The sequence below is a fragment of the Triturus cristatus genome, chromosome 3_1 (genome assembly GCF_964204655.1).
Source record: "Triturus cristatus chromosome 3_1, aTriCri1.1, whole genome shotgun sequence".
Taxonomy (NCBI): Eukaryota; Metazoa; Chordata; class Amphibia; order Caudata; family Salamandridae; genus Triturus; species Triturus cristatus.
In genome coordinates, this window is record NC_140583.1 from 470,516,864 (window position 1) to 470,544,107 (window position 27,244).

A 27,244-nucleotide genomic window follows, 5' to 3' on the forward strand; every position below is an offset into this window, starting at 1 on the left:
TTGTCATTTTTAAACTTGGTAATACTGTCTGGGTATTTGTTGCACCTTATTAGTGCCTGTTTAACATCCATATATAGCGGTATGCAACAGAAAGGTGATCATTCCAGCTTTTCTAAAAAGCCTTCCACTACGCTGCATCATGTGTTGCTGCATCCTTACTAACTTTTGAATTGTTTGAACTAGAGAGAAAAACTTTTATTGTTAAATTCTGCAGATTATGTGGCAAATGCGGCAAGTCTATAATTATGTGAAAATTGCCACGGCCACACAAGCGCATAATTCCAGTGGCTCTGCTTATACCTTTGCTCCTTTATTATTGCTGAGGATTAGGTGGGTCTTGTGCACTTAGAACTCTCTGTTTTCAACTCTACGCCCTAAACAGTACTATCACAAGAAGCATTATAAAGCGCAGAAGTGTCAGCCCGCCCCTAATGTGCAGTTTTGCAAGCGCGTAACTGTCAATCCACAGAACATTTTGCACCTGCAGACGCGGTTTATATTGAACAGAGAATGGAAAATTAACATTCTTATCCGATGCAATGTAAACCGAAGACCTGTGACAAGTCGGCACACACACAAACAAGTAAACTTTGAGGCCTGATTTTAGACCCGGTCCGCTTACGCTAAATGAACCATACACCCGACGTTATTCAAGGCACAAACGCAGAAAACTTTTACACGCACTTAGGTCTATAATGCATGATAACATTGTCAGAATATAGGATAGCATGCCTGCACTGTGGCCAGTGGGTAAAAGTATATTTCTAGCCAATGAAATCACTGATGTCTAGCTTTTAATATTTCAATTTCAGTTACCACATATTCCCCTGCCCTTTTACATCCGTCCAATGGCAAACAAATGTCTGTAAATTCACCAAGTAAAGCAATCCTTTCTGGTTTTGCATAGAAGCCTTGAACAATTCAAAAAGGCAAAAAACAATTCTGAAAGGCCCGAAGGACTCACCTTTTCAAGATAAACCTAGGCCAATAGGAACTAACCATATGTGATAAGCGACTATGAATGCATTCATAACACAGCGTTCCCCTCTCTGTCCAGCAAGCTTCTTACACCATTGAGTTTCTATGGTTCGGAGTTATTTTCACTACTCTCTCTCTCCTTCATTTACCCTCCCTCACCGCTCTTGAGCCACAGTTTTCTTTCTCTTCCTACTTCACTGTTTTATCTAATTTTTGCTTATTGTATAGACATGCTTGTAAATATCAGTTGGTTATGTGTAAGGCGCACTAATGCTGTTTTGGTGCAGCAGCGCTATAGAAAAATATAAAATATATCGTGAGTTGACCTGTTCTAATTTAGCTGCCCATGTCTCTTTTATATACCCTTTTAACCAGTGAGATTTTTTTTTGCTCAGCTGTTCTCTCCAAGAGTAAGACTAGACTCCTCATGAGGCTCCTATGCTGACACCTTTTGCTCTTACATATCTCCAAAATCTGGCTTTGTGGTTATAATTCCTGCTAGGTTTTAGTGTGACAGTGTGTCCAGGCTTTGGTGAAGAGACTGAACCATTCTTGAATCTATGCAGGAGAGGAATTGGCATTGGTATAGTGACTTAATTTTTCATTTTATCCATCTGATATTACCAGTAGTGCCCAAAACATTTGCCTATTTTACACCCTTGTCCAGTGTGCAATGTATATCATCAGTTAGGCTCCCGGTCTTATGGTAGTTATTTTTTTGACATTTCCATCTGTATTTATCCATATTTATTTTTTGTTGTAAATGTTTTCTGAATGTATCTGTTTTTATTTGGTGTATATATCAAGCTGCAATGGGTAGATTTCCACATATTTATAACTGATAAATGGATTCTCTTATTTAAATGCGAAACAAATGTTAGCTGTATACTGCGCAATACTGTGAATCTACACACCTACTTAGCTGGAACTTGTGATTACCAGTACTGAGAATCATCCAAATAAGACCTATTTACTGTATTTTAGAAATGAATACAGACAGAAAAAGAGTTTTTGGTCTGTATTTATTTTTAAAAGCCAATAAAAGCAGAAAACTGAGAGCCCTGATTATTAAGCACCTTTAGGGTGGGGGTGTCAATGGTAAACCCGGAGCGAAATCGAGATTGATAGTAATAAAAAAAGGTGGCTATCGTTTTTGTATTTAGTTAGTTAAGACACACATACAAGCTTATTCTCATAGCTACTGTATTGTGAAAACACTTTAATTGTTAAAGAATCCATTCAAAAAGAGGTTCTTGGATCTGTTGCCACAATAGTGCTTCAAGTAGATGCCATCCACACCAACTTGAAGACTTTTGTCATTTCTAAGCTTGATATGGAGGGCACGTGCTAATCCTATGCTTAAAGACTTTGCTGTGAAAATGGCAAACGGCTTTGTCACATTGTAACTCAGTGTGAATGGCACTATGCTTACAAACTATGCTGAATAACTCTTTTAGAAAAACAGACATTTGAGGTGAGCACATTTGGACTGTTGCTGGTGTTGTAGAGTGCTTCATATGCAGGAGCTGCTCTATGTCTAAAACTTGGGAACTACCCAGTGTTCCCTGCTCTTTTTTGCATAATGTATGCAGCGCCTAAAGTCTGAAAGGGCATAGTTCTTACTATATATATATATATATATATATATATATATATATATATATATATATATGCTATAATGTCCCTGTAACCTTTCATTTTTTAGTGTGTATATATATATATACATATATATCATTTTTTAGTGTATATGTATATATATATCACTGAAAAAACCATAGGTTTCACACACGTTATAGTTAGGAATTAGCATTTAAAAAACCTTGCAAATTCACTGAAAAAACCATAGGTTTCACACATGTTATAGTTAGCTGGACAGTTCACTCGTAAAAAAACAATGAAATTCCCCTGTTATAGTTAGTTCAGCTAACTATAACTCGCGCGCCCGCAATCCACTGCTGATGACGTCACATATTACATCACTCATGACATGGTCAGTGACATCACTGATGACATCACTGATGACATCTCAAATGACATCACTGATGACATCATTCATTGAGTATGTGTTTCTGAACAATTTTAATAGGCTTAATATATATAGGGAAAGGCCTGTTGAAGAATGAGTGGGTGTACAAGTGTGTAAATGGATGATTTTCTGTGCTGACTCTATAAGTGAGTCATTAAATGTATCTTACTGCAGACTAGTGACTAAACTGTGTAAATGTTTGTATGTGTCTGTATGTTGGTGTATAAGTGGCGGCATGGTTTTGTGAATACCTATATAAGTGTCTGTATGAGTTATTGATTGCTTGTCTCAGTATCTGTATGGGTTCCTGAGTGTTTGTGTGGGTAGGGTGTGTGTGACTCTATGCATAGATGTGTGAGTGGGTGATTCTATAGGTGCATGGTTTTAAGAGTGCATCTGTGATGGACTGTATGGTTGAGTGAGTGTATATATGGGTGTGTTAGGGATTGAATGTATATCTCAGTGGTACATTTGTGACTAACTACATGTGTGAAAGGCAGTATATATGCGTGTAAGAGTATATAAATGGGTAGATGTGAGAGTGTGTGATTGTGAGAGTGACTGTATGGATGAGTGTGTGCTTGTATCAATGATTCTATAAGAGTGTAAGAATGTGATACTATTTTTATGAGTAAGTGAACTTGAGTGTGTATAACCGCATAGGTGAGTAAATGGGAGTGTGATTATTTGCATGACTGAGTAGGTGTGAGAGTACCTCTATGGATGATTGGTAGTGTGTGAGTGTCTATATAGGTGTATAAATGCATATTTTATTTTTGTATGGAGTGACTGTAAGTATGAGTGACTGTACAAGTAAATGAGTGGAGGTGTATGTAGACCTAAGAGTTAATAAGTGGGTATGTAGTTATTGGTATTGCAGTATGTATGGTTTTGAGAATTGAACTCTTAAATTATGAGTCGGTATATCAAAGGTTATATTAGAGTGTGAGAAGATGTGGTAATTTATCACATGGATGACGTCATCAGTGATGTCATTTGAGATGTCATCAGTGATGTCACTCACCATGTCATGAGTGATGTAATATGTGAAGTCATCAGCAGTAGATTGTGGGCGCGCGAGTTATAGTTAGCTGAACTAACTATAACGGGGGAATTTCATTGGTTTTTTACAAGTGAAATGTCCAGCTAACTATAACATGTGTGAAACCTATGGTTTTTTCAGTGAATTTGCAAGGATTTTTAAATGCTAATTCCTAACTATAACGTGTGTGAAACCTATGTTTTTTTCAGTGAATTTGCAAGGTTTTTTAAATGCTAATTTATGAATGTTTTATTATATTTTTTATTTATTTATTTTACAATATGCTACCTATGTATATAATTATAGATTTACTGTATCCTGCAATATGGAATGGCTCAGCTTTTTTTTGTTTTTTTTGGATATAGTTGAACAGCATAGTTAATATCTTCTATAAACCTCTGAACATTTTTTTTTAAGGGTTTTTGACCGTGCGCGCGCATGTTGCTTGCATGCGTACGTGCTCCGTGTGCGCATGCGTACGTGATCCACGTGCGCATGCGTACTTCGTGCGTGATGCGTACGCGCGTGCTCCTTTCGCGCATGCGCGCGTGCTCTGTACGCGCATGCGCGCGTGCTTCGTACGCGCGTGCGCGCGTGCTTCGTACGCGCGTACTCTGTACGCGCATGCGCGCATGCTCTGTATGCGTGCTTGTACCGTGCGTGCACCGTTTTTTTGTGACCTAAGGGGTCTTTCATGGTCCCCCTGAGAAGGCCTAGGAGGTCAGGGACTCTCTACCCTGCCCCCTTTTCACGTTCTTCACTTGTGTTTTTAGCTCTCATCTGCCTCTAAAACTCAAAATGGCGGCTGGGGGGTGCGCGCACCGTGCGCGCACCCCGCGATTTAAAAAAATATATATATATGTTTTTTTCACCCTTCGGGGTCCTTCAGGGACCCCCTGACAAAGGCTAGAGGGTCAGGAACTCTCTACCCTGCCCCCTTTTCACGTTCTCCACCTTTCTTTTTCCCTGTCACACACACAACACACAAAATGGCGGTCAACACTTCCTGATTTCGACCGATTCGAATGTTGACTGTCATGAATCCACCAATCAGAATTACGCTCGCGCACGTTATGGTGCGCGCACCGTGCGCGGCTATGGATATGTATGTGCTTTTAACTGCAATTTTCTCAGGAAATACTGAACAGATTGACATCATATATGCAAAAGGCACATCCCCGACCTGAGGACTACCTCTTTGCCAAATTTCAAGTAATTCTGTTCAGCCGTTCGGGCTGTACCTTCGACTAAAGGTCCTATGGGAAATTGCATGGGGAAAACGCGTTTTGGGACCCCACTTTTTTCTCGGCCCCCGCTTGACGACTCACCCCGAGACTTTCAGGGTAGGAGCTGAGCGGAGCGCCCCATTAGTTTTTAAAATTTCGCGAGGATTCGTCAACCAGCGCCAAAGTTATTCAAAATAGAATTTTGAGATTTCCTATGGAAACACGGTCCTAACTATAACTATCTACTGGCGACCGCCAGTAGATAATATATATATTTTCACTAAAAAACGAAAGGTTACAGGGACGTTGTAGTTAAAAAATAACATACAATAAGTAGAAATTCACTGAAAAAAACTAAGGTTATAGGGAAGTTATAGTTAGGTTCAGATTTTACACAAAGAAAACCATAGAAATTCAGCAGTTATAATTATCTGAGCTAGCTATTACATACGCTCCCCCCCAAATGCACTGCTCAAAGAGGGAATGTCATGTACAGTGATTTTGCTAACTGTGGTTGCACTTTGTCCAAATGTAGTTCAAAAACAGGAAATGGTTTGACACATAAAAACTGTGTTTTCAGCCTTCCTACTTTAGGGCTACAATTGACACCATTTAGTATATACTTCCAATATTAGTATGTTAGGACCTTTATTGAGTGGATTGTTAATGAATTGGGAGTATCCTAGAAACAGCTTAAACCTAGTTTGTAGAACCAGGTACACACATGTCTAATCCAAGGAGTTCTATATGTTGTTCAAGGCTCAGTATTTCAATTAAACCCTCTTAATAACTTGTAAGCTCTTGCTTGACCCATAAACGTACCAAAAATAACAAGGGCCTTAATGCGCCTTGATGTTCTATTCTCCTATTGTCAATGTCTTGATATATTGGAATCAAATGTGTATGTCCTGGTAGGCGATGTAATATCCTTACAATTTCTTTTTCTCTGTCCCAGCCCCCCTCCCCAAAGTTCTGCACCATAAAGGGTTGCCAATTGTGCCCTATATTTGTACACTTCCAAGGCTGGCAACACTGCCTTGGAATTACTAGCTTGTTGCTTTTTCACAATTGCCATGGAGTTTTTCAGCAAAGCAGATTTACATTTATTTATGTGCGGTTTCTAGGACAATTTAGTGTCTAATGTAATGCATAGATGGTTAAAATTGGCCACGTACTCCAACATTTTGTTTTGGACAGTGATGCATTTCTTGAAAGACTTATGCGGTTTTATGGCCATATATTTAGTCTTAATTGTATTGATTTCAAGGGCTTTTACTGTGCAAAATTCGTTAAAACAATCAAATTTCCTTTGTAATCCCTTTAGTGACTGGGATATTAAGATGGTATCATCAGCACATAACGTGATGCTGGTATTGGCACTCCTCCTAACTTTGGGAAGTCATGTTTACAACCCCAGGGATGTTGCACAATATCAGTTACATATAATGTAAAGAGAGTTGGTGCCAATACACATCCCATCTTGCTGCCCTTTTTATTGTGATTGCTTCCGTTGATTCACCCTTGGAGGCCCTTCTATCTCTTGCTTAATTGTCTTGATACAGCCTTACTATCTGCTCCAGGAAGTCTTCAGGTACTCCCTGAGTTTTTAAAGAATTCCCAAAAGAGTTCTTGGGAATAAGGTTGATCCAGCGTTTGGAGACTCGCAAATTTCTATCATCTGCACCCAATTTAATGCCCAACAGTCCCTTCCACGCTGCAGGAGTTTAAACAAATCTTACCAATTTATCTATAATCTATTTATCTAATTTCACTCCGATGAATATTTTTAAGTAGTCAGGGATTGGCAAATAAATGACAGAACACTAAATAAGAATCCAAATAAAGAATAATCATTAACAATAACTAAGTGACATTAATAAAGACAAACTCTGTTTTCTTATCAATAATGTTTTATCTAAATAAATGTAAATGTGAATGCTCGCCAAGTATAATACAGCTTGAATCATAGATCATCACACAAAAGAACAATAGTAAAATGATTCAAGATTAAACATCTCAAATAACAGTGTTATGAGAGAATGAATAGGCAAAGGGACAAAAGAGTAAAGACATTTGCAAAATAAGGTTAATGCAAATTCATAATATCATACGAACCAAACGCAAGAAAATCTGACAAGCTACTCTCTAGCCATGAAAGTAAGCTGAGGCATCCTCAGGAAGGTATGAGAAGCAAAGTCAAGAAGTAAGGATCAGCAGAACAGCCAGCCAATAAAGTTAGAAAACAGCAACACGGCTCTCGTCTCACGCCAAAAGTGTAAGAGTAAGTGTGACCCAACCCTCTCATTACTAATAGTTATACCCTAAATTCACCAAAGATCCAACCCCCCATGTATCATCACACAGAAAATTCTCGAATCCAATTGGTTAAAAACAGGGGGAGTCTAATCACTCCACTCTCGATGAGTTAGACTTTTCAACAGTTCCTTTGTCTTTAGACAACTTTCATCATCAACCTTCAGCCGAGGAAATTCAGAGAAACTTCTTCAGCGGCTTGCACATTTCTCCTTCTCGCCAATGTATCGTTCTTGCAATACAAGTGTCCAAATACGTGCTCTGCATGGAAGTACCATTCATAACGTTTATTTTTTCCTCCACACAAACTTGACAACCATCAGGAACTCATGAAGAACATATTTCATTGTTTTTGCAGGCTACAGTCTAATAAGCAAATTAAAACCTAAAAGGACTCTTGAGGCCTTCTCTGCAGAACAGTGAAATATGCTCTAGGAAAAACAAATTCATATATGATTATTGTTGTTATTTTATAAAACTCCACTATTAATTCCCTATAAATGCTTTTGCTTGTATTTTGTTATGCACATTATTTTCAAACGGTTAATGAAAAAGAAACTTGTTGTTTTTTACTGTAATTTCTGCATTAATCATGTGCATTTGCGGCCTACACTAATTTCCCCAGCACGCGCTTGGGCAGTTTTCATCTTTCGCCTTTTTAGTTTTGTGCTGTTAATTTTCTCACCATTTTGTTACTAATTCACACAATGAGGAGTTCTATACGAATAGAATTTATTCCGCCAAAAACCCTGGTCCATCAAGGTCAAAAGCAGCCTTCAAATCAATAAACACAATATACAAATGACCTCCCATTAATCTGGTATACTACGCTCTGCTCAGCAACATGAAAACCTAATCAATTGTGCTTATTCTTACTCTAAACACCTCTTGATCCTGCGAGAGGGTATTATTTTAATTCATCCAGGAGACAGGATTTTTGCAACGCTGCTTTAGTGATTGGCAAACTGAGTCTTGCAGCCCACTAGTAGCATTTAATTTATCTGCCCTGGGTCCAGGTAATGCTGTATACTAGCTATAGTAAATTAAATGTGCCAATTAGGTATATACCAGCTTTAACATGGTTGGAAGGAAGAGCACAGGCACTTTACCACTGGTTAGCAGAGAAAATATCACATAATCCTATGTCCAACAAAAATACATCCAGTTCAGCAACAGAAGACAACATTCTGGGGTGACACTGCAAAAAAGGCAATTTTCCAACAGATATCTTGAATGAGAATCTACTTGGAATAGACTTAAAATCTCACAATCTCAAAGCATAGAACAAAGCTATTGTTGATGTTAAGCAAAATTCACAGGCTTAGACGGTAAAACTAATTCCCAGGTTTCAAAGGCCTTACAAGTTCGACAGCATAGGTAACTTAGGCCTCAGGATGCAGTGGAGCTAATAAATATTATTGTTCAAGTTATGTCAATTATGGACCAGGAAATGCTTCCACATGACATGCCTGCATTCTGTCACCCATGTCCATTGCTCACCATCACATGCAGGGTATGCCCACCAAGAATAAGGGATAGCTTTGAGTGATAGTCATTTTATGCTATAAATATCTACCAGAAACCAAGCATGGCCAACAGCATGTTATGGCCTTCATTAATGCCGAGGATATCCACTACTTTCCCTCGACTGGAAACTATTGCTTAATGTTGCTTGCAGGCCACAGTTTGTGAGGAAAAACCACTGCTGTGCATTATATAACTATCATGCTAGTGATAGTCTCCATCATTCCAAGAATAACCACAACTATGTATGAGGTGGGCATCATTCGGCCAGGGAAGGCAATTTTTTTTAAAATCAGGATGCGGTTACTGGGTGCAAGCCCCTCATACCGCTGGGTCGGTGCCCGAGAAGGCAATCTTAATGACAGATGTACCATATATGGCAGAGACACTGTTATAGAGAAGAAAAGAGATGGACCTGCACACCTCGATTAAATAGGTTGTTGATAATCAATTAATGTGTGTGATAATTGTGTTTATTAGTGTGCTATCACGTGTAAAGGAGTCTGAGCCCTAGCTCCTTAAGCTAGAAAGTGAATCCTGAAAGAGGGTCGGAGTTATCCAAACCTGCGTGATGCACAACGATGGACCATAGGTCTTCACATAAAAGTTCATGTACAAGTTATTTGAATAAAATAAACAACAGTATTCTTGTAAACAAGAGGTTGACTTGTATTTAACAACGAAAACAGAAATTTTTAACAATTCGTTTTTTGTTGTTGCATTATAAAATGCTGAAATCCATTGCACAATTTGAGAATGTGATAAAAATAAAAAGTTCCAATTATTAAACAAGATCCCAATGCATTTCGGGTTGTAAAACCCTTCTTCAGGGGATAGATGTCATCAAAGAAGGTTATCTTGGTGGAAATCCTCCACAAGAAACTACAACAGAAAGGTCATGAGTCAATGTCCAGTACAGTTATGTACTTTTATAATTTTAGGATTTGCATTCATTGCGTTAGGTGGAACTGTGATTTAGCCCTTAATGTGCTGGATTCTACGACAAACACACTGCAAGTGCAAAACGTGACCACTCTTCGATCGTGCTGATCTTGTGTGTAAACTGAACAAAACAGAGGAGTGACTCCGATAAGGTGTTCTAGAGTCCACATACTGAATCTTGGGTGTCTCATTTCGCATCATTGTGGTGGGGTCACACCCTATATAAAGTTGGGTAAGCGTTTAATCAGTTTTATCCATTTCAACACGTTTCTTTCTACGGGACACGTTTTTCTCTTTCTCTTTTCTCCCACGTTTCATCTCCGATCGTTTGCACCTGGTACCAATTTTCCACTTGATGGACCTTTTTGAGCACTCACCGGCACTCCGTATCACGATTGTTTGAATTTACTCTAGAACACCTTATCGGAGTCACTCATTTGTTTTGTTCAGTTTACACACGAGATCAGCACGATCGAAGAGTGGTCACGTTTTGCACATTAAGGGCTAAATCACAGTTCCACCTAACGCAATGAATGCGAATCCTAAAATTATAAACGTACATAACTGTACTGGACACTGATTCATGACCTTTCTGTTGTAGTTTCCTGTGGAGGATTTCCACTAAGATAACCTTCTTTGATGACATCTATCCCCTGAAGAAGGGTTTTTCAACCCGAAATGCATTGGGATCTTGTTTAATAATTGGAACTTTTTGTTTTTGTCACATTCTCAAATTTTGCAATGGATTTCAGCATTTTATAATGCAACAACAAAAAACGAATTGTTAAAAATTTCTGTTTTGAACAATGTGATTAATCTTCGTTGTTAAATACAAGTCAACCTCTTGTTTACAAGAATACTGTTGTTTATTTTATTCAAAAAACTTGTACATGAACTTTTATGTGAAGACCTATGGTCCATCGTTGTGCATCACGCAGGTTTGGATAACTCCGACCCTCTTTCGGAGACACTGTTATCCCAGGGATGACCGTCCTAAATACAAGGTATTGAACAATATCGTAAAGATTCCCATATTATGAGATGACCATTATTATGCCAAGGATGGCTGCCCAAGTTTATTCAAGGGCTGGACACTATTACAGCTCCAAAATGTAAACATACCTATAATATGCCATGGGTTCCATTACGCGGGTAGAAGCCACCATAATGCCAAGTGAAGGATAACGTCCTAATGTATATGCAAGAGATTCTCTTGTATCAGGAGTTGGCTTCATTATGGCCCTGGGTACCAGAGATATGTCTCCACCAGTGCTTAATTTGTAAAAGAATAAGTGCTTGGTGCCAAAGATTTTATCAAGAGCCCGCAGCCAGCACTATCGGAGGTTGGGGTGCTAAATACCAAAACTTTGGAGTCTTGATTCAATCTCATACCTCTTTAATCCACCACCAGACACTCCCTGTCTCGTTCTCTCACCCTTACAAGTTCTTTCTCAACCCTGCTTTCTCCCTTTGCCAAAGTTTTACCATTTTCCCCCCTCCTTTTCCCCTTGTGTGTTTTTCTCTCTCTTGCTCTGGGTCAAAGTTTGAAAAGCAAAAATAAGTTCCTGTCTTAAAATGTGAGCCCTGCTGGGCCCCACCTTCATCCACTGTTTCAAATTAAGCACTGGTCTCCACCCAACCCAACAAATAAGCACACATACACGCTTACCAATGCACCACACACGCAGAAAGATATCTGTGCAAACACACAAGATGTATGTAAGCGTAATTATGCAGTATATATGCGAGGGAAACTGGTAATGCCATTTGATGAATACTCAGAATTATACCAAAATAGCCCTGGGAGAGTTTATCAGTGTAGGCTGCACTCTGTATTTTCTTTGCAGCAGGCATGAAGTTTCTCTTTGGGTCCACTTTAAGGACTGTTCTTGTTTAGTTCCCAAGTTGAGCACCCGTATGAGATTTAACATTTTTCTCGATTCCCAGTCACCAATATGTAGTCCGATATATAAGGGACCGACATTCTGCGAGAATGTTTATGTTGGAAGCTGCCCATGTGTCCATTAAACGTGAGAATAAAATCAGAGGGGAGTACTATGGAAGCTGGGGCCAAGTAGACATTTAACCCTGTTGGTGAATATATGTTATTTCTTCTCAGAATATATGCCTAATGTATTCCATGTGTTTCCTTTTGCTTGCATGTTGTTAGCAGCAGAGCTTAAGGGATGGCACAGTTATCTCCACCTTTGCCGGTTCTTCTGCAATTCTTGGCAAAAGTTCTGAATATTGCGGTTTGCCCATAACAACAGAACGTTAACAGTAATTAGAACTTTGTTCTTTCAGTCGGTATTGGTATTTTTGTGCCCGCTCTGAGCGATGCAAATGTCCCCTTTCGATGCACTGAAAGGTCACAATCTGCAAAGCTTTTACAGATGGGCCTGCTCAAAATACACGGTGCTAAATGTTTTCCTGACGTCATCGAGGACATCAGTCCTTGTCGTGGTGCCTTCAGTTATTATCACTGACTTTCACAGAAAGTTTACACATTTTTGAAACTTAGGAAGTATAAAAGATATCAGCCCTCTGTGTCATTTGTAATTGTAGTGCACGCTTTTACTAAAAGAGCTGTCTTTCGATCCACATAGGCCTTTAACTCAGGAAGTGATTGCTCAAAGACGGGAGCATGCCAGACAGAGGCATGCAGAAAAGATGGCATTAAGTCAGGGACAACAGCAGCAACCGACAAGACAGACAGATCCGGAAGTAACTTCAGGTGGTAGTAACCAGAACCAGAAAGGTATGTTGTGGACGTAACAGAACGGAGATGTATCTACCCCTTCCTAGCCATCCTCTGCCATCACCGTGTCTATATGTAAATACCCCTTCTGCAGCTCTTCTTCTTGTTTACTTGTTTTCTATAGTAATTTTGTTCGCAGTGTGTTATACTGGATACTAATTCATTTGATAATGCTTGTCTGAGGTTAAAATGTTATTGTTTTTTCCCGCGGCCCGTGCATATTACTCGCAAAAAGTAACTCTGAAAAATACCTAAAGGTCGCAAACATACAAGTGATTTGTCTTTCTTAGAAAAAAAAGAAAAACAGGGGGACTATCGCAGGCTTCCTATTTTAATCCATATTGTACACAATGGTGAATGAATGTACCTTCCTTCCCCTTAACGTCAGTCAGTCACCATGCGAAGAAAGCCATGCCTGGGCTGCACTCACAAACAATGCTAAACTTCACTCTCCCGTTGCATATTTTAACAAAATGAGATAAGTCAAAAGGAACGTTGTTTTGTTGTGTGGGGAATGTTTTATTACTTGTATGACTTCAAGTGCAGGAGAAACAGTAATCGGCTGTAGATGATGGATAAAGAACTACAAGAAAACTAGCTGTGCAAACCACTGTTCACGTAATGAAAACCGGTCGCACACACACACACTATTATGTAAGTCTGTGACAGAATGAATAAAACCATTGCACGGACTGTGTGTGCCTTTTTATATTTTTGTACATACACATTTTTAATTGTTTTTGTAGTCTTGATGCCTTGTTAAATGAAAGGTTAGTCGGGAAATTGTAGTTTTCGAAACATTATCAAAAGAGTGAACAAAGATTATTTGACTGCCTTGCTATTGACATTCCCCATCGACACAAAACTAGTTCCTCGATCTATTTTTAGGGGGCTCTGTTGAATGGCAGGAGTGTGTATCTCTTGCTTTTCTTGCCCCCTCAGGCTCTGAAAAATCAGTGATTGATAGCAAAGTTCTTCACTGCCCTTTTCCCCAAAATGTGGCTGAAGCTATTTTTACACCTTTATTATGTTTCTCTTTAATTAGCTGATGAGCAGCCCTTCACGTCTCAGATGGAGAGCTTGACCCTAAAATCTGAGAAGCAGGAAGCTGACAATAAGGAGACTTTCATTGCATTTGCTAGAGTATTCAGCGGTGTTGTGCGAAGAGGGCAGACAATCTTTGTTCTGGGACCAAAATATGATCCTACTATCACCCTGCCAAAGGTAAGATTTCATTCAAAACTTCAGTATTGAACTTGGAATAAAAGGGAAAATGCCACATTTGACCATTTATGGAACATGACAAAGTTGAATAAGGCTGATTTCAAGTTTGGGGCTGTGATTTTTAATCTTTTCTCAATTCCAAGCTTTCTATCTAAATGCAGTAATAGAAACTATACGTCTTTGAGTGCTATTTGCACAGCCTCATTTATTTTTATCCTACTGTTTCTCTGACTCTACTGTAACATTTCAAACATTTGAACCTATCCTCGACCTCTCTTGTTTTTCGCTGCCTGGGAAAATACTAAATGTCTGCTGGACCTTTGCCTCTTCTATACTATGCTGGAACAACACAACTTTGTGTAGATCCCATTTGCAGCATTCCTCTCTATAACAGCAGGAGGTTTCATGTGGTTCTGATGACATCTACATGAACAATGCTTACCTAGGCAAAAAAGCAACATCAGCCAGCATCTGCCTAATGACCAAGGGTGGGGCCTGAGTATCTACAGGTAAAACCCCCCGGCACAAACTGCTTATGTGCCCCCTCTTATTTACTTGCTGATTTTTGCCCTCAGATTCATTCTTTGTCGTGAATAACCCTGGACGTAGTGCTACGCTACGCTCGCGGAGCGTGCGTAGTTTGCGCTACTACGCGAATTGCACTTAGCACAGTGCATTTTATGCTTGCTTGCGGTCCTCAACTTCAAGTTGGCGACTGCGAGCGAGCAAAATCAACATCCCGGCGAGACTTTTTCCTCGTTCGCGATCAGCAACATCAAGTTGCCGATCGCGAGCGTGGAAAATAAACCTCCCGGCGAGATTCTCAATGCGGGGAGGTCAGGTTTCTCATTGCTAATGGTCGTGTATGCTCGCGACCGCTCGCAATGAGAAACTACCAGTCCGCATTGAGAAAGCTGCCGCTCGAGTACAAATCTACTCGAGCGGCAGAAAATGACTGCTTGCACTGTGCAAGATGCCGTTTGCAATGATTGCACAATGCGGAGAAGCATCCGGCACTGTGCAAACAGTGCGAACAGCATTTCCCTACCGCACTACGCAGTTCGCGTAGCTATGCGTAGCGTGCGAAGTGCACTTCACGTAGCTACGCGTACCGCTACTACGCAAACTACTCCCAGGGTTAGCTAGTGAACTCTTCCTTCCTCAAAGAGGTGACTTTTCGTTTTGCCCAAAAGGCATGTAAGGTCTGCGCCCCTAAAGGAACTAGGGATCGGATGTACCATAATAGTGGTCACACATTATATCACTATTTTATTTGCAAAATGTCCTATGTACTAGGTCTGGTCACAAAATAATGAATTGCAGGGAGTAACAGAACAACCTGCCTAACTGATATTTATTAGGCAGGTTGCAACTTGATACTCACTATAATTGATTACAATCGTAAGGAAGGGGGCTTACATGGTACAGTAGGCCATCATTACTGTGATTGTATCCCAAAGTGAGAAACGTTTTTTAATGGCAGCCGGAGATCCTTCAAGGAAGTGGGGTTACTTTTATTTCTTTTTGTTTAAAAAATAAATAAAAATATTTAGGTTTGGAAAACTTTGAGAGCAGGCAGTGATCCCCTGGATAGCTACCTACTCCCTCTGAAGCTGCAACTCTAATTCCCAAAGGGAAAAGGGTCCAAAGGAGAATCAGTGATCAATTACCTTATCCCCTACTTGGGAGTTGGTAACTGGTCAGTGGTTTGCAACATGCATTACTTTGACGCAAATGTTAACAAATCGTAATTTGAAAGAAATTCTCCTCATATGCCGACATGCAGGGGCTGACACATGCTGCAGGTCACGACCTTGATGTAATGTTTTCTTATCTTTTGCCAGTCTATGATCTGCCCATTTCTGTTTGGGTTGATTGCTATTGCACTCTGTACTGCCCTCTGGTGCACACCATCTCCATGAGCATCAGATAATTGATTTTCTTTGGAAAGCGACCATTTTAAATCACTGCTTCTCTTTGCTTAATAATCATGTCTCTCAACATGAAGACATTTTTTAGAAATGCCACCCCATCAGTTGCAAGAACAGCAATTACCAGCTCCTTAATAAATGTTTCATTTCAAAATTTCACCTAGAAAAGCTAAGCTCTAGACTACTAAGCACAGGTGAAGAAGCAAGGGTTCTTCTGGAAACAAAATGTTCTATCGTTTCTACCTTAGTATGTTTAACACTATTATTAGAAGAGCCAGTAAATTGGGAGATTATCTTCTCCAAATTCCTTCATGGAACTAATCCGGCCATTAATGAGCTTAACTTACACAATATCACTAAATCAGTTACCCGTCTTTCTCACAAGCTATCACAATGTCACTAAATCAGTTAGCAGTCTTTCTCCCAAGCTATGTGAATCCCTAACTGACATTTTACTCTCTCCTTTTTTTTGTCTCTTGACAGTCAAAATTAAAAGATGAAAATTTTGCACTAACGCATGAACTGACCTCTAGCGCTTATTATGTTCCTCCTGTGTGACTACCTTTTTTCTCACTTTGATCAATATCCTTCCTCGAAAGTGTGAGTCCCAAAACATCCTGGGACCTTACTGTTCCCATCTGGTGAACTTTACTCTACAGTCAAATACTGTTTAGGTGAATCTCAAACGTTTAATTCCCACTCCCATTTTAGACACCCATTTTAGATGCCACTGACTTAGCTAAGCTCTCCCTCATTTCATTTTTACCCTACCCAGCCAAACTCTTGTCTTGGGCTGTTTCTACTCAGCTCCAGTGTTTTGCTGAAGAAAATTATTTTTGGATGCAGGTAGGTTTTTGATTGGGCAGTCCTTTTAGTTCTGGGTATTTTTAGAATGAAGATGGATGGCGCCCATGTTGGAGCTCTGATTTTGTAAGATTTGCTCTCAGTCTTAGATCAAATCATCCATCTTCTTCTCCACTACTTTGCAGAAACCATTGAGTAGTGTGACTTCTTTGACTCAGTTACCATTTTTAGCCTGGTCACTTCCAGAGTAGAGGAACCATAACATAACTAAATGTGCTGTGTAGGTCCTTAAGGTTCTACCTTCTGTCCTTTACTTCTCTTTTTTATGTGCACCTCGTCTTTGGTAAGCTGGGTGATGACACCCATCTAATTCTTAAACTGAAAATGCATGGCTGCTGTGCTGTTAAAGATGATGCTGAAAATGCCATAAAACCAGTACTCAAAAGAACTGAAGTGCCCACCATTTCTTTGTAAGGTAATCATCTCATTTGGTTCCTTTGGGGTTGTCAAATACGTGGGTGGCTCGGTGCCCGACAGAGATGGGCATAGTGACATGGGAACCAGTGTTGAGTAATCATTGGGCTACTGAGAAAACACTGTCTGGCTAGGGTTTCAATTCAATGTCAGTGTCCCTTAAGTGATAGTAGGGTAGAAGAAGCCGCCATTTACTGTAGGAATTTTCTGATTGCAGGGGCACCATTGCGTCTGGAGCAACCCAATCGTTAGGTAAAAAAGCTAATTCAATTGGCCAGAAAGTTGCGCTGTTGCCAGCAACTAGTGGAATGGGTCTCGAGGCCAGAGGTAAAAAGACAAAATTTCTCACTCATACACTATGGCTATAAAGGTAGCTGCGAACACCCTATGGAATTTTGTGAGTCTGGCACGTGCAGCACCATATGGAATTTTGCGAGTCTGGCACTTAGTGGATGGAGTATCTTCTGGACCAGTTGTCATTGTGCTTCTTCTTCTGGCCAGCTGACAGGTGTGACCCTGTGTGTCTGACACAGCATTTGTCTGTTTAGACTGTTCCTCGGAGGTCCTTTTAACAGCTGGGCTTCAGTGGTTGTCTTTGAAATGCATAACTGCTCCTGGCAAGTACACTCCAGCTCTTCAGCAGACAGCTAATTTCTTCATTTTGCCCCAACTTCCAGCAAGACATCTTCTACAGGACTTCCCAATTCTTGGAACCCAGTCTGTACTCAGTCCAGAGGGTTAGTAACAAAAACAGTAGTGGTTCTACTCCTTACTCTTCTTTATTCTCTCCTATTTGGTTGCAGAGTCACATTCTGGACATGGTACTGGTCAATAAGCCATATATATCTTCGTCTTGCTTTGCTTACCAAATATGGTATGCACTTTTTGAGTTTTCATGGGACCTAAATTCCTGGGAGTGCATGATCCGTGTGTGATCACCCATGTTCATGTCTTGCAGCCCTCGACAAACACCCCCCGCATAGGTGGGCTCAGGTGCAATGTGGCTCTTGATATTAAACCATGTCTTTTAATAGACCTGTTTTTAGACCATCAAATCTTGTTAAAAAAAAAAAGGGCACTGATCAATTTCATTACGGCAAGGGAACTGCGGATATGGAAGGGGATGTGAAGGGATTCCTCCACCCCTCAGAGATAAGTGGTTTCAGGGAAGTAGATAGAAGATGTTTATGTGCAGTCCCCAGTGTTTGAGATGGAATTTTACCTCTTATACAGGGCCTCACCACTGCATATATGATATATCCACCTCTTCCTGCTCTGCAATCTTTAGCCTTATTCTATATTTTCATGTTTTTAGGCCACTGTTTTACAGAGATATGTACTTGTAACTAAAGTACATACATTCACATTTTCCCTCATTGTGTGATTTATTTGGTACATTAATAAATATACTTCTGTTCCAAGGGATCCTCATCAATAGTTATAAGCACTGAATAGTCTTGCCCACGTGCGGAGATCTCAGAACACTTTAAAATGTATACATATATGTATAACAAACTTTGTGCTATAGTACCTTGCATATATATTTATAGCCTTTAGGATGGCTAAACTTTCCAGGTTTCCTTGAATTTTTATTTAACAAAAGAAGTCAATTTCATAGAAATGTGTCGCTACAAAAAAGGAACCAGAGAAAATATTTAACAAACCTTTTTAAAAGGAAAAGGAAATATGAGAACACGTTAGCCAATAGGCTTCAATGCAAAGCATAGTAGAGTAAACTGGAACTGTCCCACAAAGAACCTCACAGTACCACCTGTATCTCATCATGCCTCATAGGTGACAGTTAAGTCAGTTCATTTTTCCAGCTCCTGGGAACTGGGTCTTGGAGCATTGAGCCCTGCTTTTTTGACAAAAAATCTTTTGAAACTCTTTCCAAACCTTGTAGTTAAAGTTTTCACCCAATGCCTTTTTGCCTTTTGACATTCAGGATATTGTGACACCCTTTTCTGACAGATAAGTAGACATCTTTTCTGTTGAAAAATGCCTTTACATTTTGTGAAGTGCCCTTCCTGTGGGGAAAAAGAAGGCATAGTCACAGCCCCGCAGACTCTACATTTTGAGTCTTCCTGAGGATCCTATCCCTGATTCCTGTATTCATTGTCTATCCTTCTGAAAGAGACATTTGAGGATAGACAAAACCAGACTACATGTGTTGCAGCAAATAAATAAACGTGAACATACTGTCAGATCGTCTGGAAGCCATGAAGAAGATCAGTCTCCTACCAGAGTTGCTTCTTTCCGCTCCAAGTACTCCCCTGGAGCGAGATCCAAGGAGAGAAGACATTAGAGGAAGAGACATTGCTCCCATTAGACTTCGAGGACCATAGAGTCGGAGACTGGAAATCTTCCTACTTGCTGGCTGTCATCAGGTAGAACATCAAGACACTTGATGGTGAAGGAACCTTGACGGTGAGTGTTGAAAACACTGTCGATGTTGAAAACACCTTCTTTGACGATAAGACTACCTCTGTCGACGTCAAAGCCACCTTAGTCATAGCAAATACTACCTACATTGACGTCAAGACCAGCAACATCAACTTCAAAGTCAAACGTGATGTCCAGAGTGAAATCTGTCACCTTCTGTGCAACTATATCCAAGATGGTTACAGAAACTGTGTCCAGAAAGATCTGGGAATCCAGGCTCTGTGTTTACTCAAACATGCTCTCCTTCACAGCATACATCGGAAATAGTACTTTCTGGTACACCTTCACTGTGGGGAGCGACACTACCTGACTTCTCTCCAAGTTCAGTAAAATTGCCTAGGCTTTCCCATACAATCTCCCCATCAGCTCTCATTCTCTTCCTATATGACCGCTGGGCAAGCCACAGTTGGCTCATAGACATCGCTTGAGATTCAGGTCTAAACATAGATTTTGAAGAAGCTCTGGAGAAAGACATCTGTCATCTCACTCTAGATCACATAGATCCAGTATTGCAGTAGGTCTCGATCTCATCATAGAACACAGTCTCCATCGTGGACAACTACTTAAAGATCTTCAATCGGAGATTTTTCTCTGACTGTCAAACTCCTCAAGCAAGGGTATCTCCAATTGATGACTTAACTTTTAACGAGGTGTCAGTAAGAGGTGCATTGAAGTTGTATATTACTATGTCTGCTCCTACTTCATCTACCTCAGTCATCTTTGAGATAGTACATCAAATAACATCATCAAAACCTCTCCTTCCTCTGGCTCCAGGTCTTCTTGAACCAGCAATTCAGTTGTTTTTAACACTTGCATCAATAACATAGGCCCCATGTAGGCTTTTAAAGTAGTACAAGCCTCCAGATCATCAATATCCTCTCTTTCTCATGTCAGATCCACCACCGTATTTAGTGATTTTGGCTGCAGCAAGGAAGTCGCACACAGAAGCACCATTCTTCCGTACTACTGGTTAAGAAAAGACTCTGGGAAAGGAAAATGTGTGGACATCGGCTTCTATAATGAAATCAGTGAGTGCTAATGCCCTTTTAGGGAGGTAAGAACATTCCTTTCGCAAAATGTCACAAATAGAAAAGAAATTGGACACATTAAAAGCTGTAGACCCAGAATAGAAAATACAATTTAGAAGGAGATACAGGCTCTATGCAAGATGTTACTATCCTCAGAGGGTTCAGTCCCCTCTGGCCTCACCACCAGCATCAACACCATGTGCTGAAAGTCGCTGCGTGCTTCAAACGTGCATCCGTGTTTTTATGTGCCTTGCATGCATGAGCATAGACGCTCTCTGGCACTCCTCCTTCACCCATTGCAAAAGGATCAGCCCTGCACGCCGCAATAATTTTTTTTATTTCTTTCTTTTTGGTGTTGAGTCCGGGCGCTTTATCTGTAACAATGGCGGCTTACTTTTGTTCAGCGCAGCTCGTACGCCCACCTCTTTATTTACTTTGGCCTCAGACAATGGACCTCAAGTAGGTGGTCTTGGGCTGTGGTAACTAGAGGGGAAGGGGGCAATGCACTGCATGTGGATTGATACTTCTGTCTTCACCCACCGGTATTCTTTAATTTGATTTCTTCCTATCAGCATTTTTACCTGAATAGAGAAGTCTCTGCCAAAAAGTGCTGCTGGTCTCTTACATCCCAGATGTTAGCTCTGTGTGGGAGAAGTGCGTTTTTATACTTTCGCTGTAACCTTAGTTGGACAAATAAATTTAAAGGGGGGAAGCCGTGTCAATGGCAATGTGCATGCGTGTTCGATTGATACCAGCAAGCTTAATCAGCTGTCAGTACGTTGTCCGTACGCACCACAAATGTGCAGGGAACAACAAAAGAAACAGGTTTCTTTTTAAATATTAAAGGGCATGTGGATTCCAAATTTTGACTGCTAATAAACAGTCTGCCAAAGTTTATGATCAGGAAAACTATGACGAGCAGAACACTGCTCTATGATACGACCTGAAGGACCAAAACGATGTTGGTTGCGTATACAATAACTCAGCAGGCAAAGTGCCCCAACACTTAACGTCGTGATGTTATGATTACGATATGGAGGATATCGTTCTGTTCCATTGTATTTGAGGAGACAGTACAATTGTGGACAGTGGAACACCCTTCTAGATTTCTGGAGGGAAGAGAGATAGGATTTTCCAATGGCTAATTTTAAGACAGGGTGGGCAAGATTAAAGTGGTTGCATTAAGAGACCAAAACACACAAGATGATGGCCGGAATGTTGCACATTGGCAAAACATTCAGTTTAAGAGACCACCTTACAGCTGTAAACTACTTAGGCTGGGCATTGTCACAAATAAGCATTTGCAATGCAATAGGTAACTGTAGTAATGTAGTCCAGACAGGTTGAGGTATTTCAAGAGGATTTATTGTTAGATGATAAGTATCCTGGAATAAGCCCCACCAGGAGCAGCCAGCAGGCAGCTCAGCCCCATCATAACTGTGGCTTATCTTCAATCAGCACCCAACATTCCGTAGTACATCACAGTGCTGAAGCATTCCACTAGAAAGGCATTGAGTGGGTAAAGACAGACATAGAAATATGCAATAGATAGAATACAACATACCTCCTTTTCTTCCACAACAGAAAACTAAACATAGAAGTATAGGAACACCTGTCAAAGAAAGCGTACCAATCATTAACCTCTATCACACCCACTGGCCAGACAGATGTGACAGAAGCCAATGCACAGCATGCAGAAAATACAGAAAAGAAATGATAGAATAAAATCAGACACATTCCTTCTCTGAGAACACAATACAATACAAACACGCTCCTTAAGTTGACATAACATAGGCACTATTAGTCCATCATCAAACCAACACATAAAAGGAACAAAAAGAATAGTTAGACTGGGAGGATAGGTACTCTTCTTCCCTTCTCTAACGAAAACACAAAAGGAACAGGAAGATAGAAAGACTTAGAGAAAACCACCTAAAGGTACAAACACAAATAAGTACTCTTATTCCCTTCTTCATTAAACAACGAGAAAGAGAATAGAAAGATATAAAACAGAGAGGCAGAGGAACAAACAAAAGATCCTTCACACCGCCCTGTGAAACAGCATTAAATTAGATTGAATATTATTGAACATTTGAAATAGATATAACTCATACAGAGAGAACCTCGTAATGACTACACATTGAAAAAACGCGGCTCGATAGAAATTCCATTGAAACCTTGAGAGGGTTAAACCCCAAATCGACAACCTTGAAAACATTGAAAAAAATATTGAACAATCGATTTCTTGAGAGCATGTCACTAGGGTCATAAATATAAACACCCCATTAACAAAAATAGAAATACATCGATACCACCTAGCAGACACTTTAAAACAAAACACCAAAATCATGCTAGACTGCATGCTGTGCATTGATAATGGAGTACACAAAAAGAAGTAGTAATGTAGTCCAGACAGGTTGAGGTATTTCATGTAGATTTATTGTAAGATGTTAAGTATCCTGGAATAAGCCCCACCAGGAGCAGCCAGCAGGCAGCTCAGCCCCATCATAACTGTGGCTTATCTTCAATCAGCACCCAACATCCCATCCTCGTCGCCAAAAAGATGTAGTAATGTAGTCCAGACAGGTTGAGGTATTTCAAGAGGATTTATTGTTAGATGATAAGTATCCTGGAATAAGCCCCACCAGGAGCAGCCAGCAGGCAGCTCAGCCCCATCATAACTGTGGCTTATCTTCAATCAGCACCCAACATTCCGTAGTACATCACAGTGCTGAAGCATTCCACTAGAAAGGCATTGAGTGGGTAAAGACAGACATAGAAATATGCAATAGATAGAATACAACAGTAACACAATTGCAAATGTTTGAACTACTGGCATTGCAAATGACAATGCCTTCAATTTATTTGCTCAAGAAAAACTACAGTAATGAAAGGCATTGTCATTTACAATTCCAATAGGTCAACGTTTCTAAAATGCGAGACCTATTGCATTGCAAAGGCTTGTTTAATGTTATTTCCTAACTGTAATCTGTAACCTTTGAGAGTGAGTGTGTGAGTGAGTGCATGAGTGTCTCAGTGGGTGTATGAGTGTCTGAGTGGGTCTGGGAGTGGTTGTATAAGTGTCTCACTGGGTGTGTGAGTTGGTGCGTAAGTGTCTGAGTGGGTCTGTGAGTGGGTGCATGAGTGTCTGAGTGGTTCTGTAAGTCGGTGCATAAGTGTCTGAGTGGGTCTGTGAGTGGGTGTACGTGTCTGAGTGGGTCTTTTGAGTGGGTACATGAGTGTCTGAGTGGATCTGTGAGTGTGTGTGGGAGTCTGAGTAGGTCTGTGAGTGGGTGTATCAGTGTTTGAGTGGGTCTGTCAGTAGGTGTGTGAGTGGGTGTCTTTGTGGGTGTGTCAGTAGCTGTGTGAGTGACTGGGAGACAACAGAACTCCACCTGCCCCTTTATCGAACAAGAGTCCACAGTTTTGCACAAAATACCTACCCAAGTAGTATACTTTCTACTGATTAATCACTAAGTGCAAGCTCCTTCGGTAAATGTCCAGTACGTATTCTACACAATAGCTGCGTAATGAAGCATGAAGAAATGTCACCAGTGACCTTGTGTGCATTTTGGCAATGTGATTGTTACTCATGTGTCTTTATCTAGAACTTTGTTATAACATAGGACTTCCTATAGAGAAGACAACAAGACTACAAAGAGATACATCTCCACCAAATAAGGGTCCTTCTTTTTACCTATGTGAAGTAAGTGTTTCTATGTTTGGTGGCGATGTCCTCATGTGCCTCGCCATCAAAGGCGCCTCACCAAAGTCGCTGGGAAACGTGCTGGTGCCACTTGTCAAGCCGTCCATCATCCTGGCAGAAGGTGGGAAGACCATAGCACACTATTACGGGGGGGCAAACGGATGAAGTGATTTGCACATTTGAAAACGCGTAGTTATTCAAAGGGAGAACCATGGTCTCCTCTCACCAGGGAGGACACGAAAGAACCCACTCTTCACAGTCACTACAGCTTGACCTCCAATAGATCAATGATGCATTCACTTCCACAAAGCATTTCAGATCATCTTTCAATGTGGAATTGCCAAGAAAGCACACTTACTATGCCTTTGCCAAGTCGAAGAAGTCCTTTATAGAAGGTGAGAGGGCTGCTCCGCCCCTTCTCCAGGCCAATTTCAGCCCTGGGAACCTTGTCCCATAGGGCTCAGCCAATTATTGGAAGGGGAGTGGACCATGCAGCCCCCACCCCAAGCTGAATTTGGGGACCCCATCCCCGGAGCCTGGACAATAATTAATGGAGGAGGGGGCCGCACAGCCTCCCTCCCCGGCCAATAATGGAAAGGGATAAGGGCCGCATGGACTTACTGTTTATCTTCCTTGGTGGGAGCTGTCATAGCTTCTGCCAAGCGAGAGCAAACAGCTGTACCCTGGGACACAGGGAGCCGGCTCTGGGGGGTGGTGGTCCCCAGGGCCATTAATGGCTCCAGGAGGGGGGTCACGTATTCCCCCTCCGTTCCTTTTCAAGGGCCTCCCATGGTGAGGTGGTGGTCCCTGGGAGTGAGAATGTTATTGTTGGCTGTACCTTCTCTGTCCTGGCTCAAACATTGTGCAGTTCCCTTCCTAAATATTTTATGCAAGCAACCGGCGACATCATAAAATACGCCTCATGTAAGTATCTGATAACTGGGGCCTAGAGACCCCCTTGGTCTTCATATTTTCTACCTCACCCATTAAATTTGACCTCCGTTTTACAGTGGTGTTGCAAATATAAACCTAATGGGGTGCAGTAAAGTTAAAGCTCATTTCTGTTCTTGCAACAATATTAACTGATATAAATAAAAATGAAGTTTATACTTTTTTTTTAAAACACAATTTTATTAGATTTCTTAGGCATATAACATAATATAGTATGTATCTTCACTTTTTTGTATGTTTTAGCATTCACATACATTGTATAAGTAGTTGTGCATATTCGTAGTGATACATTACTGATTAAGTTCGCATGTTATATTTCTGACATTTGGCAAAACCATTCATAATCATATTAATATATTTGAAACAGTATATCCGATGCATCAATATATCATCATTTTTCTTCCCTCAAATCTCACCCTTGTCATCTCACCCGCAATTCTTCCCACCCTACTAACATTTAACTATAAACTTAGCCGCTTTACCCCAATCGTCTTGGCCGGGGCAGGATCCCCGGGGGACCGATCATGCTAATGGTGAGCCAAAGTACTCGGGGGTGGGGGAGGGGGAGAGGGGAAGGGAACTGAACGGTACCGAAGAAGTTAGCCGAGTTGTGGGGGGGAGCAGGAGGGGGAATCACTCCCTGTCCAGACCTCAGTCTAGGCAGGAACCTGGCATTTGTATCTAGTCTATCAGAAGATCTAGGGACACCACTGCGTCATCGTCTGCTTCCGCTTTAAACTGCTCTATTAACTGAGACCATTCAAGGGAAATCGGTCTTTTTCCCAGCCCTCTATATCCTTCATGTCGGAGCGCCTCCCCTTCTGCTACTGTCCATCTAATGACCTCAGCCTTCCATTTGCCCTCCTGTGGCGCCGTGCGAGATTTCCAGCGCCGTGTTATTAATCGTTTGGCGAGCATCAGAGCCAAACCCGTGAATCGGCGTAGTAACTTTGCCTTCTTCGGGAGTGGAAGGAGACCTAACAAGCACACCTCCATGGTGTCCCAAGGGGAGCATTTCGTGAGTTGAGATAAAACTTGAGTAACCTCTCACCAAAACCTCCCCAGTGTGGAGCATGACCATAACATGTGAGTGAAATCAGCAGGTTGGTGGGAGCATCTGGGATATAGTGCAGAGGCAGTGGGATACATTTTATGAATAGCCTGCGATGTTAAATAGGTCCTGTGTAGTATTAGTAATTGTATCGTTTTTAGTCGAAAGTTACGGGACACCCGTTGGGGATGTTCTAGGGCGGTGCTCCATTCCCTATCTTCTAATTCTCTCATCAGTGCCACTTCTCACTTCTGCCGGAGAGGTATATTTAAGTGTTCTCGCAGTCCGCGGTACAGGCATCGAACAAGATGGCGCCCGTGTCCCATTATGTGGAGAGACCGCAGCAATTAAAATGTGGGGGTTCTTTCTCGTCTACTAACCAGTACTTCCGGATATATTGAGTGACTGATGCATGTGTGAGAAACAGAGCATCCAGCACCACAATAGTGCGGACAAATTCGCCATGGGGCATCAACGTACCATCTAAGAAGAAGTCCCCAACAGTAGTCGTTCCCGCTTGCATCTAGGCCTGCACCCAAACAGTAGATAAAACACCACGGCGGGTGGGCAAACCACAAAGGAGAATGTTGGGAGCATATGGATTCAGCACTTTTGCATATTTCTGAGCTTGCTTCCAATAGTGTAAGGCAATAGACAACAGAAAGGGAGGGTCACGCATCTTGTCGACCCCAGGACATAGCAATGCTTGCAGCATCCCTCGTTGTAATTGTGTAAGGGTATAACCTATTTCAAACAAGTTATGTCCCGCCAACTACTGTAGCTGCCCAACAATACAGTATGTTTTAAAATCAGGTGCCCCCATG

The 27,244-nt window shown here is 41.0% G+C and overlaps 1 protein-coding gene across 5 annotated transcripts in view; it reads left to right on the forward strand.

Annotated features, from left to right (window-relative positions):
* The window catches only part of EFL1 (elongation factor like GTPase 1), a 987,271-nt gene that overhangs the window by 314,939 nt on the left and 645,088 nt on the right, over window positions 1-27,244 (forward strand). For all 5 annotated transcript variants that reach the window (XM_085644294.1, XM_085644291.1, XM_085644292.1 and 2 more), the window contains exons 13-14: window positions 12,658-12,809; window positions 13,855-14,033. In XM_085644294.1, coding sequence (XP_085500420.1) covers window positions 12,658-12,809; window positions 13,855-14,033 — 331 coding nt within the window. The remainder of the gene's footprint in view (window positions 1-12,657; window positions 12,810-13,854; window positions 14,034-27,244) is intronic.